Raw genomic sequence first — 25,608 nt, 5'->3', positions numbered from 1 at the left:
GATGAGACAGTGGAAAGCTAGAGAGATACCTGATCAAGTACACTTTCAAGGCAGGAGTTAAGTTTGATCAGTGATTTAAACTCCTATCTTCAGGTAAGAAAGGCAAATGTTACTCAGGGAGAAACACCGTCCATTGTTGTTGAAAGCATTCTACGCAGCGGTTCCCAACCTGTGGTCGGGGGACCCCTGGGGTCCGCGAAGCCTCCTCAGAGGGTTTGCGACTGCTTAGAAAATGAAATAATATTAATAGATTAGGTCCCCAGCATCCAATAATGACTTGGTGGGGGGGCGGTGGTCCCCGTAATCCAATAAAATTTCAGTGGGGGTCCCCAGGCACCAGTAATGATAAAGTGGGGGTCCACAGAAGTCAAAAGGTTGGGAACCACTGTTCTACGGCACAAAGCCTGTATCATGGGGAGGAATGTACACTATTATAAAATTACTCAGTAAATTTGCGCCCCACCCCACGCGCACACAGCTGTCCAGGCCATGTTCAGCTCTGTACACTAAATAATGTTTTGGATTAAACATCCAAAGTAGTGTATTAATCAATCAATTGGCATTTATATAGCACAGCTTATTACCCGGGGGTCTCAAGGCGCCATGAGGTCAAGCAGTCCTCTACTGCTCGTCTTTTAATGGACCGACAACAGAGTTTAGGCTTGCCTTCTATATTGTGAGTGTTCCGTCGTTTAATTGTTCTGGTAAGATGCTATGGCATTGCATAAACATATCTGCGCCCTTAATTTCAGGGAGAAAGCCCAAGCTTTACATTATAGTCATCCATAACAGGTGACACATTTTTTGAGTTCTTCTAAGAATGCTTGATATTCACAAGCCTACAGTGAGCTTAATCCAAAAAAACCTGGGCATCCACAGAGGAAGATACACTTCATATTGGTATACTTGACAACAGCAATTTTGGACAGATGACGACAGATTTAACTCGGACAGATTATGGATTTCCAGTTACTTTCTACAGCGAGTAGTGTTAAAACTGAGATAATCACTGAACCAAGAACAGCATGAATAAAATTGATATCTTCACCCTAAATCTCTGAACATGAGACACACATCCAGCTGGAAGCTCAAGAGCCTGACTAGACAGTTCATTATCAGTGGGGCGGCAGGTACGTGGCACAGCAGTGCCTGACACAGGGCAGGATCTGGGGGTAGGTTTATAACTTTGCATTTTTGCTCATATTTCTAAACTACATAGGCATACCCTGGACCTTTCCTGCCCTTGTATATAAGAGGATAGATATCCAGGATCAAGACCGGTTCAATGGCAAATAGTTGTTAGACAATGCTCTGGGTTAGTTCTGGATTGTCATTGAATGGCACTATGTATGTGGCTCAGTTCGTGGGTTCTGAGCTATTCAGGGGAGTGTTTAGATACGCAAGTTGTTCCACTGCCTTGAATCAGTACAAGATAGAAGTGTTACTGGTTTTTCTACCATGCCACTCGCTTTATCTTCAACTCTCTTGGTTTTACTTTGTTGCTTGCTCTCACTTATCCTGCTTTCAGTACTGTAGGCCACTTTTGCTAATGTGGCATTCCACCTCACTGCCAATCCTGTCTATTTCATTACTCTTCATGGTTGCTTTCGGACTTGTTACAGTTCCAGGTGGTAAGCGTCCCCCATTGTTAATCATACTGCTCTTAGGTAGACTGCACATGCACATACCACCGCTTTCATGTACCTGTTGTTCCTCTCAGCACGCACATACATTTCCAAACAATAATCAGAACTCTCCTTGTGAATTATGCTTCCTCCAACTGTAATCTGGCCTCGTTTGCCTCCCCATCCCCTTTCATGCATCACAAAACATTTCCTGACAGCACTTTTACTGTCATCCATTGTCTTAAACTCTATCTCAGCCCAGGACACTCTTGTAACGTGGCTACAAGTATGATTTCACCTTGCCCTTTCCTTCACCCTCTCAGAACCCCTTTCTCTGCCAACCTTTGTTAATGCCACCCATCAATCCACTGAGCAAAATTTGAGTGAGATGTTCCAGGTAATGATCAATTTCATAAGATATTACTGTGACAGTAAGTGGATTCTAAACCTTCTTTCATTAAGGAATAACACACTTAAGAGCACTAGGAATTAACATATATATTTTAAGGATGTTATTTAAAAGTCAAAATCTTAACTTCTATAAATTGACACTACAATAATGATAAACAGAATGGTAGCTACAACGTATACTAAAATTACAAACAGCAACAAATACTCCAACATATTTACTGTATAACCTTTTAACAATCCACCCCGTTCTTTTTTTACTGAGCTTTTCTTAACACCAAAAGGAACAGCTAATTTGAGTCTTGGAGGCGGTTCATGCCCGCATACCTTATTGGGCAATAAGGCTTTATATTCAATATAATAATAGAGCCTGCTATTCTCATCTTGTGCTGGCAGCTGGACTGATAAGCTCAGAAAGAGAAGGCTGAGTGCCTTTTCGTTAGCCTTCAGCCAAACTAGGTGATACGAAGTGCACAAAGTTCCTCTCTAGCCCTTCACACAATGTGTTTAGTTTATTTTACATTTAGTTGTTATTGAATCTTTCAAGGTAAACAATTAGCAGAAAGTGGCCTGATACCCTCTTGTTTTCATTTTACAAGCCTGTGTTCTTTGAGAAATAACAATAAACAACATACAAATATAATTTTTACATGAAACTTTGTTCACAGCTTAATAACAATTACTTAGAACTGAAAAGTTAGCTCATATCAAATATTATGAATATATTCAAGCATTCTTGTTTACTGTTTCAAAGAAAAATGACAAAAGAAATGCAGGTAACCTGTGTAAGCTAAACGAGGAATACCTAGCATAGAAAAAAAAAACATAATCATAATACTTCCTCATCTATAAAGACGATGTACAGTCTCTTGAACGCTGCAATCATAATCCTCCTGGGTTGGATGCAGCCTTAATACCTGATGAAACTCTTTCCCACATGCCTCTTCCAGCTGAAAATGGTCACAGACTGCTTATGATTTTTTTCGCCCCTAAAGAAGTGGATCATAACAACATCACACAGAACCTTTAAACTGGTTGGATAATAATTTGATCTCATTCTCAATAGTCCACAATCACATGAAAGCAATGGTCAAACAAACAAACAAAAAAAACACCTGCAACCTTAATTATGTGTTTTGAAGTTTCCAACAATTTTGGTCCTCGCAAACATAAAGGAAAAAAGGCTTAAATATTCTTCTCACTGGTTCTCAAGTGACCCCTTTTTTTATGTTTATTAGTTTATCAATGATATTCGAGTCTTTACTTTAGAACACTTCAATGAACAATCCATCATTATCGCTAACGGCACCGAGCCGCATATAACTAGACAGTGTATAGCCAGTCTTCTTTCAAAGGCTGTCTCGTGACACAAGCTTATAATCATCTTTCACAAACAGTAAACATAACCATCATGTGAAAAACATAAAATTTGTGGGACTGTATGTTGTGGCAGGAAGAATTCTCTGCGATTGGTAGTGAAGGGGGAGTATCCAGATCAAGGGTACTCGGGGAATGTGGACGGCAAAACACGTCCAAGGACATTGAGTAAATTTTGGCCTCTAGCGAGGTTTAGGTGTCTAGTATAGCATGTAGGATCTTCTTGGAGTGGCTGTTGAGTGTGGATTCAAGATGCCGAAAGTTATCCAAGTGTGGGGGTAGTTCTGATGTGGAGACATCATCTGGCAGTGCTGCGTCTCCCGCTGTTTTGGTGGGACGTCTTTCCCATGGCGTTACAGGTGGGGGAGGGTGACCGCCACTTCACCACCACATCCAAGTCGTCCTAAAGGGAGCTCCCTCCCCCAATATGGGCGTAGCGAAGGAAGAACTACCCTACACAGTCACACCTTAATAGTCAATTGAGCCCCTTAGCCACCTCTGGGTGCGCTGACTGTAAAACCCAAACAGCACTGGTAGTTACCGCCTATCAAGTCATTCCCATCAGGCAGGGTGTTCGCCAAATGTCTAAAGGGACTAAGGTGCTCCCCTCCTCCAATGCCCCACGTTGTGAAGGCTCTCTGGGCTAGACCACCTCACCCTCTCTGGGCGCTGCCGTATCTTCCTGGTTGTCAATGCAGTCTTTACCAGCACACCAGACACTCCCTGTTCGTTTGCCATTGCTCCGGGGTCTCACTACTACCACCCGCAAGTCTTTGCCACATGGTCAATGGCCTCCTCTCATTCCTTGTGCTTTCTATATGCCCCCAGTGAGCCGCTGCGGCTGAAAGCGATTGCGAAGCTCATCTCGCCTTGTCTTTCGTCCTCAAATGAGCACCAATGGATCCATACGGTCTTGGTTGGATCGCGATCCGCCTGCTGCGGCAAGCGTATCCTGTGGTTCCTCACGTGGTCCCCTTCCAAACCATGGATGGTCGGGCGTTGATCCCACGCCGCCTGCACACCCACCACTGTCTTGCGATGGTCTGGTCCCGCTTTACCAAGTATCCATCGGTTCCCCACCGACACACTCGGGGCTCAGCCGGGCCGGGCACCACCTACGGACTGTGGGGCCTGTACTGCCTCGCTCAGTGTGTCGTTGGCCCGAGGTCTGACGAGTCCCACTGTGCGGCCCTCTGTGCTGCTGATTCAAGCAAATTACATAGGTAGCCTCCCTGGGCGCTTTGGGTCTCCACACTGCAACAGCGGGACCCTTCTGCTACGGTAAACATGATATTTTACTGGGCCTAGCCCAGAGCTTTCTAATTAGCGTCCGACGCGGTCGCCATCTTGGCAACACCCCTCCTCAAGTGACCTCTTTAATGAAAGAAAGTGATTATCAATCCTGGAAAACAAGTGGGAACAGATGCCTTTCTCATCAACTTATAAAACCATATGGCTTCGAGAAGGAGGTATTACTTGGAAAATATCTTCAAGACTTAGCCCAGCTACCTTAAATCTCTGGTCATCACCACCAAGAAGCACCCAAAACAGTTCTTCAACTTTGAGGCATAAAACAAGTCCATTCACACCCCAAATGAGTTTGAGAATGCTGCTCCCAAAGCTGAAGATTTCGCCAGTCAACACCATCAAACTTTCACTTCCCCACCTCGAAGACTCCTGGAATATCTCAAATCTCACATGCAAAACCAAATCAAAATTACTTACATTTGACGCTTTCAAAGAATGGTCTTTTGAAAATTATTCGAAAACGTAAGCCTTCTAATCATTAAAACGACTTGATTCTGAAGTACATTACCAGATACACATTATACCAACTTGTGCCTTACTTTAAACAGTTAGTGAACCTCTTTCCTTCCCGAAGAGTATTTTTAAAATTGGGCAAGTCTCCACTGTACTGAAGAAACAGCAGGTAAAGCAGATTTCAACAATTTTGATCCGGTCTTAGTGCTGCAGTTTTGGCGAAAGTGCTAGTGATTTGCATTACTATGCAACATACACAGCTTATTGCTCAAAATGATCTTTTCAACCATATCCAGTTAGGGTTTGGAGAGAGATGCTGCTCTGAAATTCTCCTGTTTCAAGTAGTAGCTGAAACACTTCATATCCTCGTCTCTGGCAGCTCCCTACTCTTTGTGGTCCTTGAACTCTCAACAGCATTTAATACTATAAATCATTCCTTTCTAAGGAGGAGTCTCAAAGTATAACATTGGCATTGAGGGTGCTCACCTCTTATATGTCTAACCAGGTATAGCAGGTGAAAATGGGGCAAATTGTTTTATAGTGTGGTTGCCCTCTCATTGAGTTTCCCACAATGCTCTGTACTCAACATCACTCTTTTTAATCTGTACATAGAGCATATAGGTGTTCTTCAAAATCACCTACAGACTTCCATCACATGGGTTTATCTTACCTATGGTCCTTCAACCTCAACCTTCTAGTTAACCCAGACCACCCAGTGCCATCTCAAAAGTCCGGTACTTCCACCTTCTAGGCCCTTTGCAATGGAACTTCCTTACACTACACATGTGCTATTCCCTCATTAAGAGAGCTGAAAATAGGTCTGAAAAGTCACCTTTTCAACTCCAAACAATACTGACTACTGTCCCCTCTCTGCTATAAATATGTATATATTTAGCCTGTAATATTCTGGTAGTGAGATATGTAAAAGCACTACTTAACTAAATGTGTTATTTGTGTGTCTTCACACTATTACAATCAAGCAACTAATAAAAAAAAGAAATCTATAGAACATCCATTATTCGTAACTATGGCAACCACTCCATGTCCCTCACCTATGTACATTCCTGGCTACTATTTAAACCACTTCTTAGCGAATTGTCAATGCTGCTCAATAAGAAAACAAACCCATTGTCTGATTGCACCATTTGATTTTAACCCCTGGGCTTGAGCATGAAGTCCTATTTGGGGGTGTGATACTTGGGTCCATGTGCCCTGGGCTTGTTTACTTCACCACCTGTGCACCTGTTTGTGCATTCATTTGTCTTCTGTTTCATCCTTAACAAGGATCAGTCATTTCTGCAGGGCCCCTTGCACAAGCCAGTGTGCCTCGCATGCTGAGGGTACGAAAGCAGTGAATTAACAATTGCTATTTGGGAAACTAGGTCCCCTTTGCTTTTTGAGTGTTAGCATGGCTTCCAAAGTTCTTAAGCTCTAAGTTGGCATACTCCGGCTATGGGGCATCCCTCCGAAGATAACCTTCCTCACTGGATGAGCTACCGAAACCTTGGAAACCTCACAGCCTCTTGTCATTATCTGGGAAACCTCACAGGCCTCTGGTCATTGCTTAAGATTGTATAACTACTTTAAGGGTGGGCCTAAGAGAGGCCATGATTTCTTCCTTGGGACTTCTGTTTGATGTTTGGGCACCACCTATGAGGATGTAATTGGGAAATGAGTGTTCCTTGTAGCTACTAGTCTGACTATGGTATTTTATTTTTGTCCATCACCAGTAATGCAGCTGATACCAAGGCACTGTTTGACAAGCACAAACCCACCCATGTCATCCACTTGGCTGCGATGGTGGGCGGCCTCTTCGGGAACATGAAGTACAACCTGGACTTCTGGGTAAGTGCTTACCTTTTGCAAGGCTGGGATAATGACGGGAAAGATCCCCGCACTCGGAGAAAGCAGGAACTTGTTAAAGTGAGATAAGGGTGGAGAGGCATCAGGTAGTGGATTAAAGAGGCCTATGGTGGTTTGAAGACTGCAAAACCTTGGACTTCCAAGCAGAGCTTTGGCCATCAGCGCTCATTCATTTACAAATCAAGCATTTACTTTTACTACTCTATTGGCTTGAGGTTTAAAGATACATTCATTCCAGTGAACAAGGTTTTCCAACCCATGTGTTTTTTCCTCTCTCTTCTTTTGCACTGTTAATTAGCTTCATTTTTATTTAAATCCTTGTTTAACTTTTTTTTTTTGCAATGCTGTCTCTATTGAGTTGTGCTAGGCATACAACTTTGTGAGCGCACCACAGTAATCTTCCTACAGTGGGTAGATTTAGATCTGTGGTGTTAGGAACATTGTTGCCCACTTCTGAAGGCAGATGGCACTGGAGATAAATGCTTCTTTCTGAGCAGAGGTGATTGGCCACTTTGTGGGGTTTAGTTTGAGGGAAGTAGCTTAGGATGTGGTTCAGCTAATTTTATGGGTGAATCTGAATTTCGATTTAATGGGAATGGAGCAACTTCAGCCTTGTGCCATCCAGTTTCTCCTATTGAGTCCAGTCACATTGCAGTATAACAAACAAACTAGAGCGAGAGAATCCATTCTCCTTATTGAGTTCCATCAAGAAAAAACTGTGAATTGATGCTCAACACATCATTGCCCTTACAGCAGTTAAGGGGAAATGTAATCTCCATCTTCCAACAAAGAATAAGGAAAATAAGACAAAGTTAAGAGGGATAAGCACAAGCGATATTCCTGACTCCTTCCGTGGCTGGGGTGATTCATGCAATGACAATCTGTCCACCAATGCATGCGCGAGAGCCAGTGAGGACCGGCTGCCACGCCTCATGTTTGCACCCTTCTCCATAGGAGCTGCAGAAAGAGGTGCAAGGAGACTGAAGACTTCTGATTTCACCCTACTCTTTGGGGAGAACGTCTGCCTCCTTCTCTCTCAAATATTGTGGGTTAGTTCAGACTTTGACTGACAGCTTGTGGCTGTGTATGCTGTTTTATGAGTGCCCCAACCTTGTCCACCGTTTTCTCATTCCTCACCCACCACCCTCCTGATGAGTAGTGAATGTAGCTCTTACATGCACTCTGCTATATGATCTGCCTGGTGACCTGTACCAGCATGACTGGGGCTGCAGTGTATTGGCCCCCTCCTGCAGGTCTGATCTGGTGCATACTCCTGCCCAGTACCCCTTCACCTTACTCTGTATCCGTGATTGCAGCTCCTCTTTATGCGCTCCCTGTCATGTGAGCACATGTCAGCTGTGTGGCCAGACGGGCACACCTATCCCACAACTCCCTCCGTATGCATGGTGTGGGCCATTCTTCAGATTTTTCTTCCCCATGTGGACCTGTTTGCTAATCACCCTTTCTGCCCAATTTCTCTCCCTTCCAACCAAGTTTCTCCACCCCCACCTTCCCTCCACTTTTCTCTTCCCTCATTGCTACTCCTCCATGTGCATATTAGGGACTACTACGCACATGGAGGAGTAGTAGGGATTATGAGCTTTTTGCCCCTTGTGTGCACTACTCAGTAACCCGGGCATTGCTCGCATCTCCTTCGTATACATGAGTGTTGGAGGTCTTTACAGGCTCCCTGTCCTTTGAGCACAGTCCCCTCACCTGCCCCTACATTGGTGAGATTGGGGCTGCCAGGTGACATGTCTGCGATACACTCCCCCCTCCATATGCTAAGTGAACACCTCTATTTACTTCATTTTTTAACTTTTTAAAAAATGTATTTATAAACGTTTCTATAGCTCAAACATGACCCGTGATGGTATCAGAGCGCTTTACAAATGCTCGGAGGAAATGAACAAGAGTAGTAAGCAACAACCTAATCAACAGAGGTGCAGAATATAATAGCTCACAAATTGAGGAAAGATAACTCCACAGGACCAAGCCGATTAGTCATCGGACACAATTAAACTTGCGAATAAGTCATGGGTGTAGACACTATCATATTGTGTGAACTAGAGCAGAAATGTGTTCATAAATAGTACTTTAGCTTCTTTTATTAGTACTTTAGCTTCTTTTTAGAATAATGAAGTTAAAGTTCACGTGGCCCAATTCCTTCCCCTTCCATAATTTAATAGTCCAGGATTACATTCACCGCCTCTTTAATCTTCCAGGCCAAATGGGGATAGACTGCTGTATTCATGTCATGGTCAGCCTGCCCCCCCCCCCCAATCAATCCCACCCACCACCAAATGTTCCTGTACCAACCCTACAAACTCCAGTGGCATCCTGTTTTCTTGCCACAGGCACAGATTAGACTTGCTTGCTTCTGTTAATGGCAAGCCTATTTCACCCATGTAGCCTTTAATCCACTGTTCATGAACTGTGTGTTCCAGTCTGGGGCCCCTCCCCAGCTCCCTCTCTCTGTGTTCAATTAATTACCCATTGGTGCAGTTTTGTGCTCTTTAGCTCAGGTAATAACATAGATATATATATATATATATATATATATATATATATATATATAATAATAATAATAATATGTGTTATCGAAAGAAAAGAATGCTGTTCGCACACTCTGGGCTCAAAGAAAAGAAAAATAATTTAATCACAAACACAATGCGTTTCGACTGACACAGCAGCCTTGGTCACGTGATAATTACCACCAATAAGCATTTGCTAAATACTATCATTTCATAGACCTAGAGATGAGACAAAAACATATAACTAAAAGAAACAAACAGACCACTACCACATTGCATATTCAAAAATAATAGCTTGTCTGACCCATAATGTTAAACCTACTGCAATTATCATATCCTGGTACTTTATATATGAATGTTAATATATATTGTCCAAAAAGGGGGTGGCGGGGGGGGAGTGTAACATTACAAAGTTTATACTCCACTGGACCATAATATAAATAATGAAATATCGTCAATTCAAGCCCAAATGGAAATAAAGACAAGCAATGAAAAACACACCCTCTAAGGCAGAATTCCTAACCCAAAAGGACCCAGTACTGATCCTTACATTCATATGTACTCGCAAATTTATACTAAGGGTCAATAATAATAGGACAGACTAACCATAACAATATGAATAAAATTCATTTTCTTATCCGTGAATCTGCAAAGAAATATCACCCAATAATAACGTGCAATATAGAGAAAGCGATGGCAAGCAGGGCTCAGTAGTTTTCCATCCGACCCATTATATCTTAAAAAATATATAAATAAATAACCACCACATATATACAAATCAAGTCATCTTCTAAACGCAAAAAAATAATTCATAAGCTTAATTAAACACACTAGAATCCACTATTTGTACACTCAGATGATTCACAACAACCCAAAATCCATTAACCCCTTAGCTGCTGGGCCGCCCCCCCGTGCCCCCCCAGTGCTGAGCCCTTTTTGGCTATTTGGGGTAGTTTGCGCTTAGGGCTTCATAACTTTTTGTCCACATAAGCTATCCACGCCACATTTGCGTCCTTTTTTCCCATCATCCTAGGGATTCTAATGGTACCCCGAGTTTGTGGTTTCCCCTGGAGGAGGCCAAGAAATTAGCCAAAATACAGTGAAAATTTCGTTTTTTCAAAAAAAAATGGGAAAAAAGGGCCGCCGAAGAAGGCTTGTGTTTTTTTCCCCTGAAAATGGCATCAACAAAGGGTTTCTGGTGCTAAAATCACCATCTTCCTACCTTTCAGGAACGGGCAGACTTGAATCAGAAAATCACATTTTTCAACACAAATTTGGCATTTACTGGGACATACCCCATTTTCACTATTTTTGGTGCTTTCAGCCTCCTTCCAGTTAGTGACAGGAATGGATGTGAAACCAATGCTGGATCCCGGAAAGCTAAACATTTCTGAAAACTAGACAAAATTCTGAATTCAGCAAGGGGTCATTTGTGTAGATCCTACAAGGTTTTCTTACAGAAAATAACAGCTGAAATAAAACAATATTGAAATTGAAACATCAGCCATTTTTCTTTATGTTTTACTCTGTAACTTTTTCCTGCGATGTCAGATTTTTTAAAGCAATATACCGTTATGTCTGCTGGACTTCTGGTTGCGGGGATATAAAGGGCTTGTAGGTTCATCAAGAACCCTAGGTACCCAGAGCCAATAAATGAGCTGCACCCTGCAGTTGGTTTTCATTCTATACTGGGTATACAGCAATTCATTTGCTGAAATATGAAGAGTGAAAAATAGGTATCAAGAAGACCTTTGCATTTTCAAAATGGGCTCAAGATAAGGTTTTGAGGAGCAGTGGTTATTTGCACATCTCTGAATTCCGGGGTGCCCATACTAGCATGTGAATTGCAGGACATTTCTCAAATAGACGTCTTTTTTACACGCTCTCTTATATTTGGAAGGAAAAAATGTAGAGAAAGATAAGGGGCAATAACACTTGTTTTGCTATTCTATGTTTCCCCAAGTCTCTCGATAAAAATGATACCTCACTTGTGTGGGTAGGCCTAGCGCCCGCGACAGGAAATACCCGAAAACACAACGTGGACACATCCCATTTTTTGACAGAAAACCGCTGTTTTTTTTTGCAATGTGCCTACCTGTAGATTTTGGCCTCTAGCTCAGCCGGCACCTAGGGAAACCTACCAAACCTGTGCATTTTTTAAAACTAGACACCTAGGGGAATCCAAGATGGGGTGACTTGTGGGGCTCTGACCAGGTTATGTTACCCAGAATCCTTTGCAAACCTCAAAATGTGGTTAAAAAAACACGTTTTCCTCACATTTAGGTGACAGAAAGTTCTGGAATCTGAGAGGAGCCACGATTTTCCTTCCACCCAGCGTTCCCCCAAGTCTCCCGATAAAAATTATACCTCACTTGTGTGGGTAGGCCTAGCGCCCGCAACAGGAAATGCCCCAAAACACAACGTGGACACATCACCTTTTTTCATAGAAAACAGTGCCTACCTCTGGATTTTGGCCTCTAGCTCAGCCGGCACCTGGGGAAACCTAGCAAACCAGCGCATTTTTGAAAACTAGAAACCCAGGGGAATCCAAGATGGGGTGACTTGTGGGGCTTTGACCAGGTTCTGTTATCCAGAATCCTTTGCAAACATCAAAATTTGGCCAAAAAAACACTTTTTCCTCTCATTTCGGTGACAGAAAGTTCTGGAATCTGAGAGGAGCCACAAATTTCCTTCCACCCAGTGTTCCCCCAAGTCTCCCGATAAAAATGGTACCTCACTTGTGTGGGTAGGCCTGGTGCCCGCGACAGGAATAGATCACACAACGGTCAATGTTGGTCCTTACATGAGGCAGCTGTTGACCCTGGGGTGATCCATTCCTGACGCAGACACTAGGTGTAGGCACTCAAGTGGGGTAGTGTTTTTATCAGGACAGGTGAGGAATCACTGGGTGGTAGGAATTTTGTGGATCCCAGCATATTCCTGTAGTTTGTGTGACAGAAATGCGAGAAAAATAGAGTTTTTATTCAACATTTCAGCTTTGCAGGGTATTCTGGGTAAGAAAGCTTTTGGGAATCCACACAAGTCACACCTCTGTGGGCTCCCCCCGAATGTCTAGTTTCCAGAAATGTTTGGGTTTAGTGTGTTTCTCTATATGGCCGCCGAACCCAGGACCAAAAACACAGGTGCCTGCCTTACAAAACCAGTTTGTTTTGCGATAGATAATGTTGATGTCTCCACAATACGATTTGGGCGGTAGAATTTGGGGCTGAACTAAATTGGGGAGCTCCCAAGAGAGCTCTCTCTCTCTCTCTCTCTCTCCCCCCCTCTCTCCCCCTCTCTCCCTCACTCTCTCTCCCTCTCCTTGCCGCCACATTCATCTGCTCTCTGGGTTGGGCTAACCCACTATTACCCAGTTGCACAGACTGCTTGCGAAGGGACAGCAGGACTGTCCTCATCACCTCCCTCATAATGTACTGAAAGAGGAGTTATCGAATGGGACGACTGAAAAATCACTCCCAGAGTCTGTGCTGTTGTCCTATCCCTCAGATGCTGTCTCAGTATCTGATGTCTCAGTCTCTGATCCTATGTCAGAGCTGTCCTCTATAACCCGAGTGACGGCAGCAGTCATCCATCAAGATGCCATCTCTGCTATTGGCTAAACTGTTGCTCTAAAACACTAGCCTACGTAGACAGTCACAAAATCGATGGTGTGTGTGAGATACGTGCAACAGTAGAGGACACCTTACCTGCGCTTCTTCCCTCAATCAGCACGTTCTTTCAAGACACTCAAAAAACCCCTTGTCACATACCATTCGTCACAGTCTTTAGCACCTCCTGCGCCCAGTCCAACAATCATTATTGGTGCTCCCACTCCCTCCTCCTTGGATTCCCTTATTACCACCCAGCAAAAGTGCCCTTCATCTCTCCATAGCCGCAATCCACCTCGCACATACATTTCATTTGTATTATAGCGCAGGTAATGGCTGACTTTACTAATGTACTCAGCTATTTACATAAAAGACAGATTTGCTCTTTGCAGTAGGCATATAAACCTTCTGCGCTTCTTTATGGCACTAAAACTGCCACTAGACAAGTCTGACCCTTTTGTAGCAGAAACATAATCACAAAACTTACTTGACTTTTTTATTGCTGCCTAAAAGCTACAGTTGAAAAGCGGCAGTTGAAGTATGTGCATTGCTTTGAAGACGCAAGCTGCAACTGCAAGACAACTGGTGGCAAATATCTCTCTCTCTCTCTCTCTCTGTATATGTATATGTATATGTATATATGTATATATATGTGTGTGTATATATATGTATATGTATATATATATATAATATATATATATATAACAACTCCAACAGATCCAAAAAGGCGCGCTCTTCACATGTCGGTGCCTGCATATGGGAAGGACCTATTCCGATCAATAATATTCACACCAGTTTGACAATTGAGTCAAAATTGCGGCACTCACAGGATTACAGCAGGTTACTTTTATTTCATGACAGGACCCCAAACAAACTAACACCAACGCGTTTCGACCCTCATGGTCTTGATCACGGTTATTAACCAATCCATTACAAGCACTATTTATACTAATCCTCTAAGCCATGCCCTTAAGTGGCATTCTGGGAAATGTAGTCTATACAATGTGTGTTACTTCTAAAGCCAAACACAAAGCCTATTACACCCTAACGTGTGTTTCTTATACAAACAAAACTAAGAAATAAATGAAAAGAAAGACTTAGTGCACATAAACAATACTATTGAAGCAAAATGGACCGAACATAACAACAGCTATTCTATTCATCATTCCAGACTATTTTTTGTACCACTTTACACTTTGCTTGCAATCCCCTGTCAACAATGTCCATAGTTGTTAACAATTTTTATTCCAAATAATTTCTCTTTCCCCTTTGCTCTGTAGGGATTCAATTCCCAATTACCATTTCACTTATTCAATTAATACACCTCATTCAATTTTCCATTAACAATGGGAATTAATCCATGTTATACAACCAGGTTTTAAAGATGACAATAGAGTTCCTCATCGTAATTTATCCCAAATGGCATCTTAGTCTTTAACCTAATAATGTATCTGGATTCCAACCGTCTTAATCTTTGAACCCTGTCGCCGGCCCGTTCATGTTTTTGTATTGTTGTAACACCATAATACTTCATGGACAACCAGTCGAGTTGTGGGTGAGGGTTTTAAATGTTTGGTCATTGCATATGTGGTATCCTCATTACAAACCACCCTTAAACGTTCCAAAATACGCTTTCTTAAAGGGCATACAGTACTCCCTACATACCTCAGACCACATTGACATTCCAACACATATACCACAAAAGATGTTTCACATGTGATTCTTGCTCTGAGTTCAATTTCTCTGCCTCTGTAATCTATTACAGCTTTTTTATTCCATCCAATTCTACATGCTTTGCATTTTTTGCAGCAAAAGAAGCCCTTACTGCCCTCTGATAACCAATTGGGAGATTTTGGTATCAGTAGGTGACTTCTCACTAACATATCTTTCAAAGACGGTGCTTTCCGATATGTGATTGAGGGGCAGATACCCACTCTTTGTCCAATGTCACTATCTTTTTGAATCAAGTGCCAATATTTCTTCAATATTTTCACAATTTGTAGGTTTTCCTTACTATAGTCAAGAATTAATCTAATCTCATTCTTTTCCCGCATAGACCCATCTGATGCATTTCTTTTCATCAGCACCTGCTCACGGGTCTTATTTCTTGCCTTCATCTCTCCCTGTTTAACCCATGTTGATATGTATCCCCTATTCAGGAATCTTTGTCTGGTCTCATCAAATTTCTCATTCATGTCTTGTTCATTTGAACAATTTCTCTTAATGCGAATAAACTCCCCATAGGGAATACTTTTGATCAATGGTCTGGGATGAAAGCTAGTTCCATGCAGGATACTATTGGTTGCTGTGGGTTTCCTATATAATGTGTCTGTAATTCTCCATCTACAATATACACCGATACATCTAGGAATTCAATTGAACTCTCACTTATCTTGTATGTAAATTGTAATCCAACATCATTTTTACTCAAAATAACAAAGAATTCCTCAAATTCTTCCACAGTTCCCGGCCAAATCAGGAGCAGGTCATCTATATATCGTAACCACATGACCACTTTATCCATATATTTGTCGTTCTCTTGACTCCAAGCTATGCATTTCTCCCACCATCCCATCGCGAGGTTAGCATAGCTAGGAGAAAAGGATACTCCCATCGCTGTCCCGCAGACTTGTTTATAAATCTGATGGTTAAACAGAAAAAAGTTGTTATTGAGGCATAATTCTATCATTTCTAATAGCATCTCAGAGTGTTTTAGGAAATGAATACTTTTTTGCCATAGAAAGAATTTCACTGCATTAATCCCTACTTGATGTGAAATTGAAGTATATAATGAGACCACATCTATTGTTACTAATAAGTAATCAGGAGACTCACCCCTTTCTTACGAGGCCTTCCTGAAACTGTTTCCTGGCCCCCGATCACAGCTGTGCTGCGGTCGGGGGCCAGGAAACCTGAAAGTGTTTCTTACGAGGCCTTCCCGAACGTGGGGAAGGCCGTTTGTGGCCGTTTTCCCCATCGGAGCAGGAAGCGGCCACAAGGCTGCTTCCTGCTCCGATGGGGAAATCAACATTGAAACGTCAGCGTGCCTCGCGGCGCGCTGACGTCACAAAGGGGCGGGAGATGCGAGGAGAGACACGGAAGAGCTTCCGTGTCTCCCAGGGCTAAAAAAAAAATAATAATCCTCGGGTGTGACGCACCCGTTCACAAGAACCTATCTGGACTTTCTGTTGTATCGCAGTTTTAATTAAATAAGCTATATATATATTGTTCTATATAAATAAGTTTATCCTAATAGGAGTTTAATATTTACACCGATAGAAGTAGTATGTTCCACCTCCCCTTCCCCTTAGAATGGTAGAGTCTGACAGTTATTGGGCTGGAGTTGACAGTAGAACGTTGAGGAGCTAGAAGAGCAGCTGTGTGGAGAACTGTTGCTGAGGCAGTAGAGATGAAAGAATAAAGACTGAAGCAAAAGGAATTTGATTGAAGTGTCTTTATATCACTTTCATTATCTCATTAATTATCATATAAATGGGTGTTCAGTTCTTCACCCGTATTCAATCCTTTTGGTATCTTAGTCTCTAAATCTAGGATATATTTTGACTCTTTTTTTCCTCAATGTCAGTTCTCTATTACCTCCTCTGTGATATGAAGGAACATGTTCAATACCAAAATAGGATAACAGAGTGCAGTCAGAATTGTGTTTATCTTTGAAGTGCCTCGCTACCAGGTACTGTTCATCTATAGATGTGATAGCTCGCATATGTTCCAAAACCCGTTTCTTAACACTGTGTTTGGTACTGCCAACATACCATCTTAAACATGGGCATTCAAGTATATAGATCACAAATGGAGTACTACATGTTATAAATTGATTGATTTGCGTAACTTTCCCAGGTTTACATGATATTTTAAGATCTAAGGATATTACTACTATCCCTCAACTTAGATAATCTACAAGGTTTCTTTCCTTGTGGACGTTGCAAGGCATGTCATAATAGTGTCATGCTGAAGCAAAATGCTTTATGTAATCTCGATGCGGTCCCAGTGGATGGATATGGCCATGCGCCTGCCGTAGAATAGATCAAGGAGCCCATCAGAGCCTTCAAGGCGATAGGCTGGGTCATCCCAACCCCCCCCGTACACCATTCATTTATGGCCACTAAATGCGCCACCATTAATAGGCATAGACATCTGACACACCCAGTCCAATATCAAAGTCAGTTTCACACGCTGTAGTAAATGCCATGCGATGGGGCTTTCTGGCCCACATAAAGGAGGTACGTTTATAAATTAGGAAACGGAACCACACCGCGAGATTAGAAGAGGATTTTTGCACATAATGTATAAATAGGAGGAGGCACATGATTTTAAATAATGCAGTACGACCTATGGGATTGAAAGGTAGTCGGTTCCTTGATGGGACGTCTGTACCTCTTTAGCGTGCCCATCTGGTGGGAGGCAGAATCCACCAATTCTTCCCAGGTTTGCAGGCTAGAACGCTGGTCAGGTTGGTTCTGTAATCTTTGTCAGAGGTTATGCCTTACCCTTCCTCTCACCTCCTCCATACCTTCCACTATTACCCACTCAAGCGGCTGACTGAGGACCATCACTCTATTTTGCAATATGAACTGCAAGCCCTTTTGGCCAAAGGGACTGTTGAGAGAGTGCTAGCACCAGAAGGAGGACGTGGTTCATCTTCCCACAACTTTCTTGTGCCCAAGAAGGACGAAGCCCTTCGTCCAATTTTAAACCTGTGCTCTCTCAACGCCTTCCTCCTAAAGGAGAAATTCAAAATGCTCACCCTGTCCCAGGTCTTGTCTGCTCTCGACCCTGAAGACTGGATGGTTGCGTTATACTACTGGATGCCTCTTTTCATTTACCTGTCCTGCCGTCCTATTGACTCTACCTGCGGTTTGTAGTGGGGCATGAGCATTTTCAGTTTGCTGTTCTCTCCTTAGGTCTCACCTGCGCCACTTGGGTGTTCATAAAAGTGATGGAAGTGGTAGCAGCACACCTTTGGAGGCCACGGGTGACAGTCTTCCCCTACCTGAACAGCTGGCTGTTGAAGGCAGGCTCACTCCAGGCAGTCGTCAAACACCTGCAGACTACTGCAAACCTTCTGTCATCTTTGGGGTTCACAATCATCATCCCAAAGTCAAACCTGACTCCTCCTTAGATGCTCCCCTTCCTCTGAGCTATTCTGGAAATGGAACGGGTTCCTTTCCCACGGAGAGAGAGTCCAGGGAACTCTAGCTATGATCTCAATCTTTCAACCTCTGTCTTTGTTTTTAGTGAGGTTGACTCTGAGGTTGCTGGGACTGATGGCCTTCTGCGTCCTGCTAGTAGAGCACGCTGGGTGACATATGCAGGCTTTGCAATGAGATCTGATGTTCCAGAAGATACTGTGAAAGACCTGCAGTAGTGGTTGCTTGAATGCAATTGGGTCGGCGGGAGACCCCTCTACCCAGAACTGACAGCAGTGACCGATGCATCACTTTTGTGTTAGAACGGCCATCTGGGAGAGGTGGAGATCAGAGGCCTTTCTTCTCTGGCTGAGTCCCAGCTCCACATCAACCTTCTAGAGCTGAGGGTTATCCACTGGGTGCTGAAAGCCTTCCTTCCATCGATCAAGAAGAGGCTGGTTCAGGTGCTCACAGACAACATCACCATTATGTGGCATTGCAACAAACAGGTTGGGCTACAGCCCTGGATCCTGTACCAGGATGTGCTGCATCTCTGGAAATGGCTGGACCATAAAGGAATGTTCCTGGTGGCAAACCATCTGGTCGGTTCTCTTAACGCCATGGTGTACAAACTCGCTGTCTCACCTAGCGGATCCTAAGTGGCAATTACACCCGCAGGTGGCGTAGGGCCTCTTCCACGAATAGGGAGAACCTTGGCTTGATCTACTTGCCACCACTGAGAACTCGCAATGCCAGCACTTGTGTGCATTGGAGTTTCTAGGGCATCACTTGCTTGAAGACGTTTTCCACCTCGAGTGGAGCTCAAGACTCCTGTATGCCTTTCTGCCGATTCCACTCCTGCTTGAGTTCTCAAATAGATCAGGACTGACTGACTGGGCCCCAAGTCATCCTAGTGACACCAGATTGGGCATGTAGGGTATGGTATCCAGAACTCTTGGACTTGAGCATGTGTTCACCTTTCATGCTGCAGTCACAGCAAAAGGACATGGTTCTTCACATGTGCCTTTGTAATCTCCATCTTCATGCCTGGACATTGAGGGGCAGTAGCTGAACACCTTCAACCTTCCTCTGGAAGTGGTTGAGGTCATTTTGGCAGCCAGGCATCCAACGGTGAAAACAGTATATGCCTGACTGTGCAAATTTGTGACTAGGTGTAGCAGACCTTGCTGTGCCCCGTCGTTCGCAGCACGCCTCATTCTGCAGCAGAACGGGAAGAAACCCAATGATGAAGGATGCCACCAAGGGGTAGCCCTGGTGGGTGGGGGTTTTTCTAACAAAAAAACTTTTTTTCTGTAGAAGTTTTTCCCTTCTGGGTTGGGTCTCTACGTTTACTGAAGCTTCAAGGAGGATAGACCCTCCCCTTTAACCCTCCTTCTCCTCCCTTTGTTTAGCAGGTGCAGCACAAGTCAGTTACCCCACTCCAGGCCAAGTTATCAGCCGTTCTGTTCTTTTTCTGTCTCTTGACCAGAAAGGCTTTGCTTTGGGCACAGTTATGCCTATGTACGATTGCCAGATCAGCCTTCATTTTTTAAGTCACTGGTTGTGATGCAATTTTTGAAAGAGATACAACATATGTTTCCCCTCTTCCTTTGTAAGGCCCTATTGGGACCTTAATCTGGTCCATGCGTATTTGATGTGCACGCCCTTTGAGCCACTTCACAGCTATCCCTTATGGCTCTTCACGATCAAGACTGTGTTCCTCGTCGTCATCACTTCAGCACAGCGAGTGACCAATCTCCAGGCTCTGTGTCAATCCACCATACACTACCTTCTTCCCAGACAAACTGGTTCAGCAGACACGAGGATCATTTCAACCAAGTGTTGTGACACTTTTCCATGTCGGTCAAAACCGCACCCTCGCGGCATTCTGTGCTCCACCTCACTCCTCTAACGATGAGGAGACGCCCCATTGCTTGGATCCCAAAACAACTCTCAACTTTTACTTTGATCGTAGGGAAGAACACTGAGTGGACGATCAGCTCTTGGTGGGGTTCTCTGGAACAAAAAAAGGCAACGCAGTGCAAAAGAGAGGCATCTGCCGCTGGATTGTGCTCTGAATTAAGGTTTGCTATGCATTGGCCAAAAAGCAGCCTCCAGAAAGACTGTGTGCTCTTTCTACCAGAGCCAAAGCTTCTACCACTGCGTTAGCACACAAAGTCCATCCTAGACATTTGGCAGGCAGCTGCGTTTTGTGTACCTCCGTATGTTCACGAAACATGATTGTCTGGTGGCATGGAGCACATTTTACCCAAGTCCCCCAGGACATACTGGTTTGTGTCCATTCACAGACCCACCTCCAAAGAGGTGCTGCACTGGCGTCTGTTCAAAAGTGGGGAATCTGTGGCTAGAAGTTTCTATCAGAAGAACAAGTTACTTCGCTTTGTTACCTTCAGTAACGCTCTTCCTGGTAGAGATTCTATCTAGCTGCAGGTTCCTCACCCCTCTCATCCTCCTGGTTTTGTGATTGGACTCTGTCAATTAATAAGATCCCAAGTCTAGGAATCTGCACCAATTAGATCTGGTGGACAGACTATAGAGGGCTCTGCACGTCATTTCTGGAGCTGAGTAGCGTCTGTGTAGAGCCACATGATGGAGCACTGAGAAGTTGAGAAGTTTCCGAATCCATTCTGACGCCTGGGAGATATTCAACAGGTGAGGAATCTCCGGTCAGATGGAGTCTCTACCAAAAAAACAAAGGTAAGTAACATGCTCATCAGTAACAACATGTGTTGCATCCAACAGCGCGTTATTAAGCACCACATACAACCTTTCAGGGTGCTCGACGAAGAATGAAATAAAATTGTATATTTCCACAATTATTTAACTGATAAACATGTACTCCTACTTTGAGCACTATCACGTTTTAGCACATTAAGCAGCCAAATATAACAAAACACTCCACCAACAGGTAACTATTAGCACCATGTACAAATATGTGTTAACATAGCTCATCCTGTTTTTAAATGCCCATTGTGTCAATCTGCTTGGCAGCTGATCTGCAATTCATAAAGGACTACAAGGCAGTCACTTAGAAGAAGAACACTTTTCTGTAGTTTTCTGCTTTTAAAAATAAATACAGACAGGAAACATATTGTTTTCTGTCTATATTCATCTGCTTAAACCAGTAAAGACGGAAAACTGGAAGCCTTAATTACAAAGTGAACCTGAACTGTTCAACTTTTAAGAGTTTCCCAACTGCGTATTCTTTGCTTTATATCTCAAGGAGCGTTTTTGGGCGTCCCAGTCTGGTGCCTTGTACCCCTCTGGTTAAGTGTCCGTGTTTCATGCTCTCACCAACGTTAATTGAGTCGAATTGTCATACGAAGGGCGGCGGTTTCTGCAGGGGTACAGTGTGTAGCTAAATTCTGCAGGTGTTTGTGGTCTTGTCCTCAGAAGCAGGCCAGCTTTAGGTTGGTGCATCAGGTGCGGCCGCACTGGGCGCGGACATGGAGGGGGCGCACTGACCTCCGGGGGAGGGTGCTGTGTTCAGCAATAACTTGCAGTTGAAAGCACCTGCTGCAGAGTTCCTATGCTATAAAGTAAGGAAGTCAAGGTCAAAACAGAAAGATTGAACAATTTAATTATAATTTGGCTGTGAAAGATTACTGCAGACTAAACCAGTGTAGGAGGCTGGACTGGCTTGTAGTGAGTACCGAGGGGTACTTACACCTTGCACCAGGCCCAGGTATCCCTTATTAGTGTAGAGGGGTGTCTAGCAGCCTAGACTGATAGAAAAGGTAGCTTAGCAGAGCAGCTTAGGCTGAACTAGGAGACGAGTGAAGCTCCTACAGTACCACTAGTGTCACTTGCACAATATCATAAGAAAACACAATACACAGATACACTAAAAATAAAGGTACTTTATTTTTATGACAATATGCCAAAGTATCTCAGTGAGTACCCTCAGTATGAGGATAGCAAATATACACAAGATATATGTACACAATACCAAAATATGCAATAATAGCAATAGAAAACAGTGCAGACAATGTATAGTCACAATAGACTGCAATGGGGGCACATAGGGATAGGGGCAACACAAACCATATACTCTAGAAGTGGAATGCGAACCACAAATGGACCCCAAACCTATGTGACCTTGCAGAGGGTCGCTGGGACTGTAAGAAAACAGTGAGGGTTAGAAAAATAGCCCACCCCAAGACCCTGAAAAGTGGGTGCAAAGTGCACCTAAGTTCCCCGAAGAGCACAGAAGTAGTGATAGGGGAATTCTGCAAGGAAGACCAGCACCAGTAATGCAACAATGATGGATTTCCTGACGAGAGTACCTGTGGAACAAGGGGACCAAGTCCAAAAGTCACGATCAAGTCGGGTATGGGCAGATGCCCAGGAAATGCCAGCTGTGGGTGCAAAGAAGCTGCCATTGGATGCTAGAAGCTGTGGATTCTGCAAGAACGACAAGGGCTAGAAACTTCCCCTTTGGAGGATGGATGTCCCACGTCGTGAAGAGTCGTGCAGAGGTGTTTCCGTGCAGAAAAACCGCAAACAAGCCTTGCTAGCTGCAAGGGTCGCGGTTAGGGTTTTTGGATGCTGCTGTGGTCCAGGAGGGACCAGGATGTCGCCAATTGCGTGAGAAGACAGAGGGGGCATCCAGCAAGACAAAGAGCCCACTCAGAAGCCAGCAGCACCCGGAGAAGTGCCGGAACAGGCACTACGAAGTGGAGTGAACCGGAGCTCACCTGCAGTTGCACAAGAGGGTCTCTTGACGCCGGAGGACAACTCAGGAGGTTGTGCAATGCAGGTTAGAGTGCCGGGGACCCAGGCTTGGCTGTGCACAAAGGAAATCCTGGAAGAGTGCACAGGAGCCGGAGTAGCTGCAAAACACGCGGTTCCCAGCAATGCAGTCTAGCGTGGGGAGGCAAGGACTTACCTCCACCAAACTTGGACTGAAGAGTCACTGGACTGTGAGAGTCACTTGGACAGAGTTGCTGAGTTCAAGGGACCTCGCTCGTCGTGCTGAGAGGAGACCCAGAGGACCGGTGATGCAGTTCTTTGGTGCCTGCGGTTGCAGGGGGGAAGATTCCGTCGACCCACAGGAGATTTCTTCGGAGCTTCTAGTGCAGAGAGGAGGCAGACTACCCCCACAGCATGCACCACCAGGAAAACAGTCGAGAAGGCGGCAGGATCAGCGTTACAAGGTCGCAGTAGACGTCTTTGCTACTTTGTTGCAGTTGTGCAGGCTTCCAGCGCAGTCAGCAGTCGATTCCTTGGCAGAAGGTGAAGAGAGAGATGCAGAGGAACTCTGATGAGCTCTTGCATTCATTATCCAAGGAATTCCCAAAAGCAGAGACCCCAAATAGACAGAAAAGGAGGTTTGGCTACCTAGGAGAGAGGATAGGCTAGCAACACCGGAAGGAGCCTATCAGAAGGAGTCTCTGACGTCACCTGCTGGCACTGGCCACTCAGAGCAGTCCAGTGTGCCAGCAGCACCTCTGTTTCCAAGATGGAGGAGCTCTGGGCACCTCCCAGGGGAGGTGCAGGTCAGGGGAGTGGTCACTCCCCTTTCCTTTGTCCAGTTTCGCACCAGAGCAGGGCTGGGGGATCACTGAACCAGTGTAGACTGGCTTATGCAGAAATGGGCACCATATGTGCCCATGAAAGCATTTCCAGGGGCTGGGGGAGACTACTCCTCCCAAGCCCTAGCACCTTATTCCAAAGGGAGAGGGTGTAACACCCTCTCTCTGAGGAAGTCCTTTGTTCTGCCTTCCTGGACCAAGCCTGGCTGGACCCCAGGAGGGCAGAAACCTGTCTTGAGGGGTTGGCAGCAGCAGCAGCTGCAGTGAAACCCCGGGAAAGGCAGGTTTGGCAGTACCCGGGTCTATGCTAGAGACTCGGGGGATCATGGAATTGTCTCCCCAATGCCAGGATGGCATTGGGGTGATAATTCCATGATCTTAGACATGTTACATTGCCATGTTCGGAGTTACCATTGTGACGCTATACATATGTCGTGACATATGTATAGTGCACGCGTGTAATGGTGTCCCCGCACTCACAAAGTCCGGGGAATTTGCCCTGAACAATGTGGGAGCACCTTGGCTAGTGCCAGGGTGCCCACACACTAAGTAACTTAGCACCCAACCTTTACCAGGTAAAGGTTAGACATATAGGTGACTTATAAGTTACTTAAGTTCAGTGGTAAATTGCTGTGAAATAACATGGACGTTATTTCACTCAGGCTGCACTGGCAGGCCTGTGTAAGAATTGTCAGATCTCCCTATGGGTGGCACAAGAAATGCTGCAGCCCATAGGGATCTCCTGGAACCCCAATACCCTGGGTACCTCAGTACCATATACTAGGGAATTATAAGGGTGTTCCAGTATGCCAATGTGAATTGGTGAAATTGATCACTAGCCTGTTAGTGACAATTTGGAAAGAGAATGAGAGAGCATAACCACTGAGGTTCTGGATAGCAGAGCCTCAGTGAGACAGTTAGTCATAACACAGGTAAAACATACAGGGCACACTTATGAGCACTGGGGCCCTGGCTGGCAGGGTCCCAGTGACACATACAACTAAAACAACATATATACAGTGAAATATGGGGGTAACATGCCAGGCAAGATGGTACTTTCCTACAACCAGTTCCTACAACTGTCTGTTAGGGACATGCAGACATGAAGTGTTGCTTCTTTACCTCACATTCTAAGATGTAAATATTTTTCTGATTTGCCTGTGTGCAGAAATCTGCAAGTGTAGTTTTAAAATTAAGCTGCATTGTGTCTAATGATCTCTTTCTTTGGTAGAGGAACAACGTTCATATCAATGATAACGTCCTTCACTCTGCATACGAGCTGAAAGTGCAGAAGGTGGTCTCCTGCCTGTCCACCTGCATCTTCCCAGATAAAACCAGCTACCCCATTGATGAGACCATGGTGAGTGGGTTACTTCTTCTCTTTGGCTTTCACCGTTTTCCTGTGATAGATACCTGTCCTCTTGCCCCGTGATGGAGTGGTCCTCGCCACCCAACCCCCCTCACTTCCTTCTGGTTGAGATCACTTGATGTACTCTAGCCCAGTTGTAATGCACATCCTTGTCACCCCTCATGTGTCTCCTTCTTCTGAAGGAGGATCCTTGTGGCATTCCCTTGCTGCATTTCGATTTGGATTTTAGTATTTCACACTGCCCCTCCTCTCCTCTCGCTGCCCCCCTATTAGCCCTCAGCATCTGCACTGATGTTGCTCCTGCCACGGAAGTCCATTGGGAGTAGCAGCATCTGAACTGCATCTGCCAGGAAAAGCTACT

At 44.4% G+C, this 25,608-nt stretch overlaps 1 protein-coding gene across 1 annotated transcript in view; it reads left to right on the top strand.

The window, feature by feature from the left end:
• The window catches only part of LOC138282900 (GDP-L-fucose synthase-like), an 84,819-nt gene that overhangs the window by 13,890 nt on the left and 45,321 nt on the right, over positions 1–25,608 (top strand). Inside the window, exons 3-4 of the mRNA XM_069220911.1 lie at positions 6,902–7,016; positions 25,110–25,238. Of these exons, the coding sequence (XP_069077012.1) occupies positions 6,902–7,016; positions 25,110–25,238 (244 nt within the window). The remainder of the gene's footprint in view (positions 1–6,901; positions 7,017–25,109; positions 25,239–25,608) is intronic.

The sequence above is a fragment of the Pleurodeles waltl genome, chromosome 2_2, assembly GCF_031143425.1.
Source record: "Pleurodeles waltl isolate 20211129_DDA chromosome 2_2, aPleWal1.hap1.20221129, whole genome shotgun sequence".
Lineage (NCBI taxonomy): Eukaryota > Metazoa > Chordata > Amphibia > Caudata > Salamandridae > Pleurodeles > Pleurodeles waltl.
The sequence above is the reverse complement of the archived record's forward strand: the minus strand, read 5'-3'. Positions and strand labels throughout refer to the sequence as shown.